The sequence below is a fragment of the Anomaloglossus baeobatrachus genome, chromosome 6 (assembly GCF_048569485.1).
Source record: "Anomaloglossus baeobatrachus isolate aAnoBae1 chromosome 6, aAnoBae1.hap1, whole genome shotgun sequence".
Lineage (NCBI taxonomy): Eukaryota > Metazoa > Chordata > Amphibia > Anura > Aromobatidae > Anomaloglossus > Anomaloglossus baeobatrachus.
Genome location: NC_134358.1, coordinates 428,079,402 through 428,095,170, shown reverse-complemented (window position 1 = coordinate 428,095,170; position 15,769 = coordinate 428,079,402). Strand labels below are relative to the sequence as shown.

The following is a 15,769-nucleotide window of genomic DNA, read 5'->3' as shown; positions in this document are numbered from 1 at the left end:
TGTATACACTAGGATAGATAAAGAGATCTTTAGAAAAAGTATTTGTAAAGATGTTATATCATATGCTAATGAGGCCAGGGACTAGTCATGAGGGCGTTACTTCCCCTGACTAGCCGTTCTCTTAGCATGTTAGCACACCCACAGGGGTGTGCTAACAAGCTATTTCAATGTAGTATCACCATTGGTTCCACACAAACCTGTGTCCATGGTGAACACTGAGCTGAAAGCTCCATACTTTTAGACATCCGCACTAGACCTGTCTGCTGACGGGACACATACACCTGGCTTCATACTGAGCATGACCGGAAGTGCGAGGCATTCAGCTCAGTGTTCACTGCGGATACAGGTACGCGCGTTACCGCTAATGATGTTGCATTGAATAGCATGTTAGCACGACCCTATGGGCATACGAACATGCTAAGAGGGCAGCTAGTCGGGGAAGTAACGCCAACACAACACAACTAGTCCCTGGCCTCATTAGCATATGATATAAGATCTTTAGAAATACTTTTCTAAAGATCTCTTTATCTAAGCTAGTGTATACAGGGACGGTTAGGCAGGGATTAGCAATATACACCGAGAGCTGCTCGTGGTTCTGGGTGCATATTGCACCTGACAGGTTCACTTTAAAACAGAAGTAATACCTCCTGCAGCTAATAGAATAAAAAGAGGTTGTAATTCAGTAATTTATGATAGTGACTTTTGTGTTCGAGAATGGAATTAAGTAGATTAAAATAATTTAAAGGGGTTATCTGCTTTTAGACCTCTCTTCTCCATTATTCCACATCCATCCCCTTTTGTAATTTTGTACCAACCTGAAAAATTAAGGCCTAAGAAAGCTTTCAGAAAAGGTAAAACAAAATGTTAACAAAATTATTCAGGAAACAACAAAATGTTTACAAAAAAGCTCAAGGATAGAAAAAAACCAAAAATACTCCAAAAGTGTTTTCCACTTGGATGCATTGGCATTTTTGTCAACGTGAAAAAAATGACATTTGAATATACCCAAAGGCTATGGGGTACTTTACACGCTGCGACATCGCTACCGATATATCGTCGGGGTCATGTCGTTAGTGACGCACATCCGGCGCCGGTAGCGACATCGCAGCGTGTAACACTAATGAGCGACGATCAACGATATCAAAATCGTTCCAAAACGGTGATCGTTGACACGTCGTTCATTTCCTTAATATCGCTGCTGCCACCGGTACGATGTTGTTCGTCGTTCCTGCGGCATCACACATTGCTATGTGTGACACTGCGGGAGCGACGAACATCTCCTTACCTGCGTGCACCGGCAATGCGGAAGGAAGGACGTGGGCGGGATGTTACGTCCTACTCATCTCCGCCCCTCCGCTTCTATTGGCCGGCCGCTTAGTGACGCGGCAGTGACGTTGCTATGACGCTGAACGCCCTTTCCCCTTGAAGGAGGGATTGTTCGGCGGTAATAGCGACGTTGCTGTCAAGGTATGTGCGCGTGACGCCACCGTAGCGATAATGTTCGCTTCGGCAGCGATCACACAATATCGCACGAGCGACGGGGGCAGGTGCTATCGCGCAAAACATCGCTAGCAATTGCTAGCGATGTCGCAGCATGTAAAGCCCCCTTAAGTGTGCACGTAGCGTAATTTCATGCATTGACGCTGCGTTTAGCACTGCAGCATAAATGCATGCGTCCTGCGTCCCCAGCACAATCTATGAAGATTGTGCATAATCCGTGTGCACAATGCTTTTTTGAATGCAGCGATTTGAGTGTCAAAAATTTGACAAAATCAGTGCGTTTAAAAATGCAGCATGTCACTTCTTTCATGCGCTTTGGATGCTGCTCCCACTCTGTCTATGGGAGTGGCAGCAGCCATAGCGCATGAAATTGGCATCTATGCTGCAAACACACTGCATACATGACACAGTGTTTCTGCAGCAATTTGCAGCGCACATGTGCTGCCAAATCGCTGGAGAAATTTCAGCAATTACGTGCGCACATAGCCTAAAGGCCACTTTACACGAGATCGCTAGCGAGCGTACCCGCCCCCGTCGTTTGTGCGTCATGGGCAAATCGCTGCCCATGGCGCACAATATCGTTAGGCCCCGTCACACATACTTACCTTCCCTTCGACGTCGCTGTGGCCGGCGAACTGCCTTCTTTCTAAGGGGGCGGTTTGTGCGGCGTCACAGCGACATCACACAGCAGGCAGCCAATAGAAGCGGAGGGGCGGAGAGCAGCCGAAGGAAAGACACGCCCACCTCGTTGCTGGCTGGACGCAGGTAAGCTATTGTTCCTCGTTCCTGCGGTGTCACACATAGCGATGTGTGCTGCTGCGGGAACAAAGAACAACCTGTGTCCATCAACAGCAACGATAATTGGGAATAGAACGACGCGTCAACGATCAACAATAAGGTAAGTAATTTTAATCGTTAATGGTCGTTCATGTGTTTCACACGCAACGACGTCGCTAACGAGGCCAGATGTGCGTCACAAATTACGTGACCCCAACGACATCTCGTTAGCGATGTCATTACGTGTAAAGCGGCCTTTAGTCTGCAGCATCGTCTCCATCATCTTGAAGCAATCATCGTTGTAGAAGTCATGTAGAAAGCATAGGAATTATTCTTTAGCTGATCGGATCCATTGTCGGCTCGTGGGCTATTTAAAGGGAACCTCTCACCAAGTTTTTCCCTTATGAGCTGCAGCCACCACCAGTGAGCCCGTATATACTGCATTCCAGAATACTGTATATAAGAGCCCAGGCCACTCTGTATAATGTAAAAAACACTTTATTATACTCACCTAGGGGGGACGGTCCCGTCCAATGGGTGTCCCTGGTCTTGGTCCGGCGCCACCTCTCTTCTTGCGATCGCCGTCATCCTGCCAAGCCCTGTATGCATGATGCGTCCTGTGTCATTCACAAAGAGGTCTGCATTGTGCTCCTGCGCATGCACACTTTTGTCTGCCCTGCTGTGGCCAAAGCAAGAAACTGCAATGTGCAAGCGCGAAAAGAGGCCAAAGAGGCGCATGTACTGTACAGTATTTTCAGCTGCCCTCAGCTGGAGCACAATGGAGACCTCTGTGAATGACGCAGGACACATCATGCACATGGGCTGGGCAGGAGGACAGAGATTGCACAAGATGGAGGAGGCGCTGGACCGAGAGCAGCAACACCCATCGCACCAGACCGTCCCTTGGCTGAGTATTCTAAATATGTTTTTTACATTATACAGAGCAGCCAGGGCTCTTATATACAATATTCTGGAATGCTGTATATAAGAGCTCACTGGTGGTGGCCGCAGCTTATAAGGGAATAACCTGGTGACAGGCTCCCTTTAAGCCGCAACCCTTCATCCAAGAAGTGAGGCTTACTGATCTTACTACAATAAGGACACAGCAGAAAGGCTTCCGTGCAGCCAGTTTTTTTACAGCCAGATTTAGGACACTGAGAATGAGTGGGAAATACTGTAGCTGCTGCATTAAAGAGACATGGAAAACATTTTTTATATTTTGCTGTTTAAGTGTTTTTTGTAAAGCATCTTGAGGCGATCATAAACAAGACATTTTTCAGTGAAGACCATTTAAGAAACGCGATAGTTGTTTTAAAGATTTTTTTTTGTTTCTGACGGTATGTGCACATAGCAATAATTTTTCCAGGTGGATTCTGCCTGGAACCTACCTGAGAAAGCACCACAATAAATGAACATAAGACGCTGTGGGCACCTACCCTGTAGATTTTTTCTGAAGCGTTTTTGTAGTTTTTATTTTCCTGAAGTTTTTTTTTAAGCTTTTTGATTGGCCTGTGCAGTTTGGAGCAGATTCCATCAGTAGACGCTAAAAAGAAGAGACCTACACTCAGTCTTCTCTCACTGGGTGTTTTTTTTTTTTTTTAAATCTGAAGCAAAAGAAAAACATTCAAAAGACTGAACTTATGAATAGCAAAGTGGTTTCAGAATGGTAGTGAAAATAAAGAATCTTTCAAGCACTTATTAAATGATTTTTCAAGTGGATTTTGGATTGGACCTACTTCAAAAGACTCTTTAAAAACCTCTGTGTGTACATATCCTAAGGGCTCATATGCACGTTGCCGAATTTCATGCATTTACGCTGCGTATTGCACCGTAGCGTAAATGCATGCGACCTGCGTTCCCTGCACAATCTATGTAGATTGTGAATGAGACGTGCGTACATTCGTTTGAGGGTGCAGCGATTTGGATGCCAAAATTTTGTTCCACTTCGCTGCATTCTAAGAAGCAACATGTCAATTATTCAGTGCGCTTTGGATGCAGGAACCGCTCTGTCTATGGGAGAAGCTGCATCCAGAGCGCATGAAATCGGCTTTTTTTCTGCAGAAACACTGCATTCATTATGCAGTGTTTCTGCAGCGATTTGACACGCACATGTGCTGTCAAATCCCTGCATAAATTTCTGCAGGGACACGACGCAACATGCGCATACAGCCTAAAGGGGACTTTACACGCAACGACATCGCTAACGAGATGTCGTTGGGGTCACGGAATTCGTGACGCACATCTGGCCTCGTTAGCGACGTCATTGCGTGTGAAACGCAGGAACGACCGTTAACGATCAAAATTACTCACCATATCGTTGATCGTTGACACGTCGTTCTAATCTCAAATATCATTGCTGTGGCAGGTCCAATGTTGTTTGTCATTCCTGCGGCAGGACATATCGCTATGTGTGACACCGCAGTAACGAGGAACAACATCGTACCTGCGGCCGCCGCCAATGAGGAAGGAAGGAGGTGGGCGGGATATTCATCTCCGCCCCTCCGCTTCTATTGGGTGGCCACTTAGTGACGCCGCTGTGACGCTGCACGAACCGCCCCCTTAGAAAGGAGGTGGTTCGCTGGCCACAGCGACGTCGCTAGGCAGGTAAGTATGTGTGACGGGTGTTAGCAATGTTGTGCACCATGGGCAGCGATTTGCCCGTGACGCACAACCGACGGGGGCGGGTGCTTTCACCAGCGACATCGCTAGCGATGTCGCTGTGTGTAAAGTGGACTTTATGCTGCTGTTGAATGATTAATCCCTGTGGCGATTAGCATAGGGATTACATGATGGCACAAAGCCTGGGTTTTTTATGGGTATTTTTTGTTTAGCATCTTTTGAGGTAAATTTTTTCTGCCTAGTAACGCGAGCAAGCTGAGTAGGGGCCAATCAGCTTGCTGCATGCCAGTTTTGACAACAGTGGTTGGTTGTAAACAAACAAACGCGGGGGGTTTTGTCCAAAAATGTCCCTGTTTTCTGTCAGCTGTGTCAATCACAGCTGATGAGTCTGAAGAATTTTCCCCACCCTCCTTCCCCATTATTTGTATTAAAGTTTGTTGTCTTTTTATTATTCTTATGTCGTGGTGTTTTATTAGAGGGGTTAAATCGCTCAGTTGTCTGGGTGGATTATGGTTAATTTTATGGAATTATTTATTTATGGCAATTTTTAAGTTTTTTAATGGTTTGTTGTGAATATTCAGGTTACTCTTAAAACCAGCACGGCCGGTTTTTACCAAACAATACTTTGTATTCAGTGTCAGTTTTATTGGAATGGAGTGTGAATGGCTTTTGTGTTATCATGAGTTTATCCCTTTAAGAACACAGTCACATTTCCGTATAACATAGACGATGATCGTACCGCAATGCTCGGACCGCCCAGTGGCTCTCCTGACCCAAGCGTGACAGTATGTATTTCTATGCTGCTCTCACGCTTGGGTCAGGAGAGCCACCGGCTAGTCCTAGCTTTGCAATGCAATCATTGTCCATGTTATATGGCCACGTGATTGCCTTCTTAGGCCATGTGCACATGCTGAGTATTTGGTGAGTTTTTTACCTCAGTATTTGTAAGCCAAAACCAGGAGTGGATAAAAAATGAAGTGGTGACTTATTTCCATTATACTTTTGCTTTGACTCATAAGAGTGATTGAATAGGACATAATAATAGTAACTAGTTAGGCCATGTTCACACAATGAGTATTTGGTGAGGTTTTTACCTCAGTATTTGTAGCCAAAACCAGGAATGGGACAATACGATGAAAAAGTATAATAGAAACACAAGCACCACTTCTGTATTTTTTACCCACTCCTGGTTTTGTCTACAAATAATGAAGTAAAAAAAACTCATCAAATACTCAATATGTGCACAAGGCCTTGCTCGATGCTGTTATGGAGGACTGTGTATGATATCACTGTAGATGCAGACCGGTATACATTTCTTCAGTGAATATTAGTGTCACTATGTACTGGAAAAAAAACATTTCTAACACTTTGCTGTTTTGTCCCCATGTACTCTTGTACATAAACAGAAATACTCTGCTGTGTCTCTCTGCAACATATCAACAGAGGTCCTAAAGGTCATCAATGCAACCGAGGAACTGATAGCGGGATCCACAGATCCATGGGATTCCACAGGAAATTCACTTGACCGAGAGACTTTACCCATAGTTGCTGACCCTCTCAGACTAGATGAACAACTCACCAAACTGGAAGAAAATGTAAGAATGGTTGTCAAATATGTTGCTGTCAAATTTTTCCTAAATTGTATTAGAAAAAAGTGCCTTGCAAGTAATTTAAATAGAATAAAATACTGTATAGCTTATTTAAATATTAAAAGGGACTCTGTCATCAGGTTTTTGCTACCTCATCTGCGAGCAGCATCTAGGAAACGAGACACTCATTCCAATGATGTTTCAGTTCATTGGGTGCAGCGGATGTGACACAATCATAGTTCTCAAATGTAGGATGAGCAGAGCTTAGTAAGCTAACCACACCCACACCACAGTCCTCTTTGTACATTGTCTATTGACAGTGAGCTGCTTATCAGAAGAGGGGGTGTGATATGACAATTGCTTATGAGCCCTATAGTCCAGTCAGTGATTATCTCCTGGTGATAAAACCTTCATTGTGTGGAAACAACAGCAAATCCTGCTGACAGATTCCCTTTATAGGCAATGCATATGAAGGCCACCTTGTTCCTGTCATTTAGACATGTAAGAAAATGTATTAATTCTAGAGAACTGTAAATTGAAGGAATCTGTCCCAACAGCCAATTCTCCATGCAGCTTGAGCCTTACCTTTAAAGGCGTTTTCCACTAAAAATTACATTTTAATTAGGAAATTTTGGAATAATAATAATTTCCACAGTTAGATGTGTTAAAAAAATGTTGCTGTGCTAAGAAAATTTTATAAATGTGCCCCTGCTATGTGCTGTGTAATGGCCGTGTCTGACCTAGGAGGAACATGGTCTGATCATACCATATCTCCTGGGCAGGGGAGGATGCAAAAGAGTATTCAGACAGGACAGCATGGGATCGCAGCTGATTCTTTCTGTAAAGTGAAACGTTTCCCTGCCTGTTTTTAAACAGGTTTTACCTCAGAGAAAAAAAATCTATTGTGATCCCATGCTGTAATGTCTTTATACCCTTTTGCATCGTCCCCTGTCCAAGAAATATGGTATGATCAGACCATGTCCCTGTACGGTCAGACACGGCCATTACACAGTACATAGCAGGGACACATATATAAGATGATCTCAACACAGGGACATTTTTTTAACACATCCATGTGGAACTTATTATTATTTCAAGATCTATTGATTTAATTGTATTTTCTTTGTGGCACATCTCCTTTAGGAAGATTGTGCAGTGTAGTCATTCTGTAGCATAGGCCTACATTCTCTGTAATAAAAAACTCCACCAAGCTTTATGTCAACACTGGGATCCATATGTAGGGTGTATTCGTACTGCATTTGGGCAATTGTAATGAAAACGTGTGTAATTGCACAAATTTAAATGCTTGGCAGATCCTGCACGCCTCCGATATTCTTAAGAGAACATGGAGCTGCAGTTGGAGCCAGTGATAAGGACCGGTTTTAGATAAAGTGGGGCACTGGGTATAAGTTTATAGTAAGGCCCTAAATTCTAAAATATTGCACCATTACAACAAACATTTAGGTGCCATTTACATGCACTAAGTTCAGATCGTTAAATGAGCGCAATCGACAAGTCTTTTAGCTCTTGTTTCCTGGCCTCTTTACACAGGTTGATGAAAAATGATGGGTACAGAAAGATCACTAGTAGATCAATCTGTCCCCTGCAGAATCTTGTTATCAGCAGTTTGCACTGAGTGATATTCTGCTGAGAACAATGAATTTTGTTCTGCCATAAACGATCAAATCGTTCAATGAATGAGAAATATTTTGCTCTTTTATTGGGTGATTGCTGACATTTATACACCTATCAACTCTTATATGTGAATACGTGATTTATAAATGAATGCTACATACACACAGTATGTGAGACACACAGTATGTGAGACACACAGTATGTGAGACACACAGTATGTGAGACACACATATGTGCACACACATAGCATGCATATATACACTGAGCTCACACACACACACACACACACACACACACGTATAAACAGAGCACCATCAAACAGACACATGCATTCAAAGAGCACATACATACAGACACATATTTACCTACCCGGGAGCCCATATATTCTAATATCCTCACTAATATATAACTCCAGGAGCCCAGTCATTCTGATGTCCTGACTAATATACACCACCAGGAGCCCAGTCATTCTGATGTCCTGACTAATATACACCACCAGGAGCCCAGTCATTCTGATGTCCTGACTAATATACACCACCAGGAGCCCAGTCATTCTTATGTCCTGACTAATATATACAACCAGGAGCCCAGTCATTCTGATGTCCTGACTAATATACACCACCAGGAGCCCAGTCATTCTTATGTCCTGACTAATATATACAACCAGGAGCCCAGTCATTCTGATGTCCTAACTAATATATACCACCAGGAGCCCAGTCATTCTGATGTCCTAACTAATATATACCACCAGGAGCCCAGTCATTCTGATGTCCTGACTAATATATACCACCAGGAGCCCATACTTTCTAGGCACAACTACACACACACACGCACAAAGACATACACAGACAGGTAGATACAAAGACAGATAGACACACAAACACACACACAATAGAGGACATACCACCGGTATAGCTCTTCTTCATCTCCTCCAACTCCCACAGAATCCAGAACCTGTGGTGACAGTACAGGCACATGACCAGTCAAATGATCGTGATGTCCCCAAAGATCTTAAAGCAGTCTCCACATCATAAACTTCAATGGCTGTAGCTAAATCCCAGTGGGTTGAAGGACCTGTCGGTGTGGCCGGCTTGGTTAGTGGGCGTGGCGGTTTGTTTGGTGGGCGTGGTGATGTTTCCTCCCATTCACTATAATCATGCAAGGGGGGGCTTCACCCACCCCTGCACCCCCCATCTGGGGGTCTTATCCCCAGAACCCCACTTTTATTATAATCTCTATATAAACTCTATGCCTATGTGGACTTAGAAAAAAAATGTTGCTTCTTGGTATCAGCTATGTTGGCAGAGGCCCCGCCACTTTTCTGGTCATATGGGCGTGACGTCAGCAGAGGTCCCTCTGTCCACTGGCATTTAGACGTTACCAAACTTCAGTGCTAATGTGTAGCTACTGCAGTAGACATGTATCCCCAAGGTGGTTGGGACACTGGACTATTTCCAAGTTTTCCCCTCAGTAAAACCTTTCCTGCCAGTGATATCTGCAATTTAAGGAGGAGACTGACCAGAGTTTTTACACACTTATCTGCAGCATACAAAACAAATTTGAATTAATTCTCATATGCCACCAGTATATCAGTGGAAACAAAAGTCTCCAAAAACAGCTCAACACACCAATCATTTATCATCCCCATGTGTTCGGCTCCTCTATTACAGTTAGGAATCCAGGATAAGAGAAAATGCCAGCTCTGATTCTTCTGTTAAAAACTCTATTCCTTATGAATCTTCGCACATGGAGAAACATCAGAAACGTAAAATCACCGAGCCATAAGGACCATTCTCTATGACGTACCCATGTTATATTCAAGCATTAATGTGTCCAAATCACATGCAATATGATACCTAATATCAAAAACAAAAATAAGTTGATACTGAGATGCTCTGCACCTCTCTTCAAATCTGATTCTGTGTGGGAGACATGCTAGAATTAATATAGGGAACTTATGGTAACATTATAGGAACTATATTTGTTGGGCAACGTCAGGCCTCTTTCACACATCCGCGTAAAACGAGAAGTGGCAATTGAAGTTTAATGTAGATAAATGTAAGGTCATGCTTGGGTAGAGGAAATAAAATGTATAATTATGTACTTAATTGTAGAACACTGGGTAAAACAGACACAGAAAAAGACTTGGGTGTATGGGTGGATGGTAAACTTAACTTTAGTGGACAGTCAACTGCTGCCAGGGCTAATAAAATAATGGGATGTATTAAAAGAGGTATAAGTGTTCATGAAAAAAATATAGTTCTACCTCTGTACAAGTCACTAGTGCGACCGCACTTAGAATACTGTGTACAATTCTGGTCACCGATATATAAGAAGGACATAGCTGAACTGGAGAGGGTGCAGAGAAGAGCGACCAAGATTATTAGAGGAATGGGGGGGCTGCAATACCAAGACAGGTTATTAAACTTGGGGTTATTTAGTTTGGAAAAACGAAGGCTTAGGGGGATCTAATCACAATGTATAAATATACAGTTAGGTCCAGAAATATTTGGACAGTGACACAATTTTCGTGAGTTGGGCTCTGCATGCCACCACATTGGATTTGAAATGAAACCTCTACAACAGAATTCAAGTGCAGATTGTAACGTTTAATTTGAAGGTTTGAACAAAAATATCTGATAGAAATTGTAGGAATTGTACACATTTCTTTACAAACACTCCACATTTTAGGAGGTCAAAAGTAATTGGACAAATAAACCAAACCCAAACAAAATATTTTTATTTTTAATATTTTGTTGCGAATCCTTTGGAGGCAATCACTGCCTTAAGTCTGGAACCCATGGACATCACCAAACGCTGTGTTTCCTCCTTCTTAATACTTTGCCAGGCCTTTACAGCCGCAGCCTTCAGGTCTTGCTTGTTTGTGGGTCTTTCCGTCTTAAGTCTGGATTTGAGCAAGTGAAATGCATGCTCAATTGGGTTAAGATCTGGTGATTGACTTGGCCATTGCAGAATGTTCCACTTTTTTGCACTCATGAACTCCTGGGTAGCTTTGGCTGTATGCTTGGGGTCATTGTCCATCTGTACTATGAAGCGCCGTCCAATCAACTTTGCGGCATTTGGCTGAATCTGGGCTGAAAGTATATCCCGGTACACTTCAGAATTCATCCGGCTACTCTTGTCTGCTGTTATGTCATCAATAAACACAAGTGACCCAGTGCCATTGAAAGCCATGCATGCCCATGCCATCACGTTGCCTCCACCATGTTTTACAGAGAATGTGGTGTGCCTTGGATCATGTGCCGTTCCCTTTCTTCTCCAAACTTTTTTCTTCCCATCATTCTGGTACAGGTTGATCTTTGTCTCATCTGTCCATAGAATACTTTTCCAGAACTGAGCTGGCTTCATGAAGTGTTTTTCAGCAAATTTAACTCTGGCCTGTCTATTTTTGGAATTGATGAATGGTTTGCATCTAGATGTGAACCCTTTGTATTTACTTTCATGGAGTCTTCTCTTTACTGTTGACTTAGAGACAGATACACCTACTTCACTGAGAGTGTTCTGGACTTCAGTTGATGTTGTGAACGGATTCTTCTTCACCAAAGAAAGTATGCGGCGATCATCCACCACTGTTGTCATCCGTGGACAACCAGGCCTTTTTGAGTTCCCAAGCTCACCAGTCAATTCCTTTTTTCTCAGAATGTACCCGACTGTTGATTTTGCTATTCCAAGCATGTCTGCTATCTCTCTGATGGATTTTTTCTTTTTTTTCAGCCTCAGGATGTTCTGCTTCACCTCAATTGAGAGTTCCTTAGACCGCATGTTGTCTGGTCACAGCAACAGCTTCCAAATGCAAAACCACACACCTGTAATCAACCCCAGACCTTTTAACTACTTCATTGATTACAGGTTAACGAGGGAGACGCCTTCAGAGTTAATTGCAGCTCTTAGAGCCCCTTGTCCAATTACGTTTTGTCCCTTGAAAAAGAGGAGGCTATGCATTACAGAGCTATGATTCCTAAACCCTTTCTCCGATTTGGATGTGAAAACTCTCATATTGCAGCTGGGAGTGTGCACTTTCAGCCCATATTATATATATAATTGTATTTCTGAACATGTTTTTGTAAACAGCTAAAATAACAAAACTTGTGTCACTGTCCAAATATTTCTGGCCCTGACTGTATGAGGGGACAGTACAGAGACCTTTCCAAAGATCTTTTTACACCTAGGCCTGCGACTGGAACACGGGGGCATCTGCTACGTCTTGAGGAAAGAAGGTTTAATCATAATCACAGACGAGGATTCTTTACTGTACGAGCAGTGAGACTATGGAACTCTTTGCCGCATGATGTTGTAATGAGTGATTCACTACTAACATTTAAGCAGAGCCTGGATGCCTTTCTTGAAAAATGTAATATTACCAGTTATGTATATTAGATTTTATGGCAGGGTTTTGATCCAGGGAACTAGTCTTATTGCCGTATGTGGAGTCAGGAAGGAATTTTTTTCCCCATTGGAGCTTGTTTGCCACATTGGGTTTTTTGGGGTTTTTTTTTGCCTTCCTCTGGATCAACATGTTAGGCTACGGGTTGAACTAGATGGACTTAGACCCTTCAACCTTAAAAACTATGATACTATGAAAACACACACATGTTTCACTGTCTGTGGTGAAGGTGCGTATATGTGTGCATATGTGTGTTCTATGTGCTGTCCGTGTGACTTCCAGATAGCACAAGGTCGGCATGAACTGGGTTCTCACTTGTCCCTGATGCTGTTGTCTCCGGCACTGCTGTTACTTCCGGGTTCACGGTAAGTGCAGTGAATATGCCATAAGCATAATGAGTGGGACCCGGAAGCAACAGCAGAGGCAGAGACAGCAGCGCCGGAGACAGGTACAGTAAGTAAGTATAAAAATTCTTTATTTTTATGTCACCTGTGTTTTCTCTGATATGTGTCACACTGATGTCACACGGATCACATCAGTGTGTGGTCGATGTGCCATCTGTGCTGCCAGCAGAAAACGGACATGTCGCAATGTGATGCACACAGTCATGCCTGTGCTCCACATGGACACACGGTCTTTGTAAAAACACTTATGTGTGACAAAGCCGATTGATTTTAATGGGTTCACGTGTGTCCGTGTCTCCGGAACATGTGAAAATGGACGTCACATGTACTGGAGGCACGGATGTGTGAAGGAGGCCTATAACATTTTTGGTATTGGGAGAGTGAGAAAATTATTTTGTGATAAAAAAATTAACTTATCAGTTATGGAAATGCCATAAAATAATCAAAGAATCATTACTTACCTGTTACATTCCCTGGTGCATTAGCACTGTTTTACGTCAGGGGTCTTCCGCGGTCTTTGTTTACTTAGTTGCTAAACCATTTAAAAAATTGTACAAAAGTATCAGGTGTACATAAAAACACTCTGGTGGGGAAGGGAGGGGAATTTGGAGAACAGTTGCTCAAATTTTGCAACCTTGCAAATGACGAATGTTTAGAAAACATCTGGAAAACCTAAACTCCATCCACAGAGGTGATGTAAAAAAAAGAATACAAACAGACGAACCCATACAGTGACTTTAAAAATGCCGATATAGAAAGATGCTTTTGACAGAACCAAAAAAGGGCACAGAGCTCTAATAACTCGATGAAAAAAACAACACAAATGCAACAATTAATTGAGTCCCTTGTTTTGTGATTACATTAGCTAGGGCCATGACTATGCTCCTGGTGTATGCTGATTTAATCAAATCATTTCTTAGACCAGGGTTCCAGAACCTTTTTTACCCTTAGAGCCACATTCAACTTTGAAAGTTGGTTCAGAGGCACACTGTAGAGATGAAGACGTAGTCAAAGCCAATTTAGCAGTAGAAAACAGGAAACAACACTTGGAAATAAAGAATCTTCCCCATATTGATATCAGAGGGAAAAAGTGACCTCCATATACAACACAATCCACTATACCAAGACCAATAATACCACATACAAGGGAGAAATACCGCGACACTATGACCAGATAACATTTTACCAACACATAATGATTAAATACAACCACATACAAGAGAGTAATACCACCACACCATAATTAGACCACTTAGTAACCCAATATTACCACATACAAGGGAGAAATACCGCAACACTATGACTAGACCACATATCATATCCCTGATCGTGGATATAGCCTGTTATATATGGCCCTATCCTGGTATATATGGCCCCATCCTGGTATATATGTTCCCATCATGGCCCCATCCCGGTATATATGTTCCCATCATGGCCTCATCCTGGTTTATATGGCTCCATCATGTCCCCATCCTGGTATATAGCCCCATCCTGGTAAGTGTCCTAAGCATGTCCCCAGCCTGATATATAGCCTCCTCATCCTCCTAGTCTATAGCCTCCCCATCCTCCTGGTCTATAGCCTCCCCATCCTTCTGGTCTATAGCCTTCCCATCCTCTGGGTCTATAGCCTCCCCATCTTCCGGGTCTATAACCTCCCCATCCTCCTGCTATATAGCCTCCCAATCTTCCGGGTATATAATCCCACCTCAGCACACAGTAAAAAAAAAAACAATAATAATAAACGATCGTACTACTACTCACGTACCCTGCGCTCCCCCGCCATCCTCCTGCGACACTAGCATGGCAACTGATCAGCGTGTAAGCGACGCAGAACATGATGTCAGTGTCATGCGTAGCCACTTACAGCACCAGCAGCTGTCAGCATATTCTCTGGTCCCCCTGCCCACGGTTGTGTGCGTGGGGAGCAATGAATATTCATGGCCTTAATAGGCGGCCGGCACATCGCAGTACAGGGCCCCAACCGGTCTCTGTGCTGCGATGTATTTCGGCTGGATGCGGACACACATGCATCTGAATCAGCGGCTGGGGCAGGCCCGAGCCCAGTTGCTATGGCGATCTCAGCGACCGTGGTAGTTATGCCCATGCCTACATGTACTCTTCGGCTACTCTGGAGCGCTTACTGGTGCCTGCACGTCGTCTTCTTTGCAGCCCCGACTCCGGTGATCACGGCATGTTGGTGCGATGCTGAGGAGCTCCTCTGCCTCAGTCCTGTCGCTGCACCGTTCAAATGTATGCGCGCCTGAAAGATGCACATACATTTGAATACAGATGAGGTCTCCAGGTCCTTTCCATCGCTTATGTGCAGGTCTGGGGACTCCCGCAGTGCAGCGTTAGGACCTTAGGTAAGTTACATGACTGTGATGTCACCAAAGGTCATTCTGCAACTGCGGAAGCTTCAGTGATCGTACAGAACTTATATGATCACTGAAGTTTATGATTGAAAGGCTGAGGGATCCTCAGAGCATGGGGGCCCTGAATCAGCTGCCCACTCTGCCCACCAATAAACACTGGCCCTGAGAAACAGATGGCCCTGCGGCACTGTACAGCTACATTTCCGGGGACCGACAGCGACCCACATGTCAGGAGCAGGCGAGCCGCAAGGTATCTTCTGCAGTGCCGTGTTTCATCTGTATCCCCAGGTTAGTGGTTTTTTTCTTTCAATATTCTTATTAACATTTTTGAAATTTTGAGCAGGGAAACAAAATATAAACATATAAACACTCCAATAAGTAGGAAAGGAGTTAAAAGGGATGTCAATCACTTACTGGGCTCTCAGTGATGTCAGTCAGTTAATGGGCTGTCAGTGATGTCAATATTTG

The 15,769-nt window shown here is 43.5% G+C and overlaps 1 protein-coding gene across 3 annotated transcripts in view; it reads left to right on the top strand.

Moving 5' to 3' along the window:
• MYRIP (myosin VIIA and Rab interacting protein) overlaps positions 1–15,769 on the top strand; it is an 812,272-nt gene that overhangs the window by 747,079 nt on the left and 49,424 nt on the right. For all 3 annotated transcript variants that reach the window (XM_075315190.1, XM_075315188.1, XM_075315189.1), the window contains exon 12: positions 6,303–6,491. In XM_075315190.1, the coding sequence (XP_075171305.1) occupies positions 6,303–6,491 (189 nt within the window). The remainder of the gene's footprint in view (positions 1–6,302; positions 6,492–15,769) is intronic.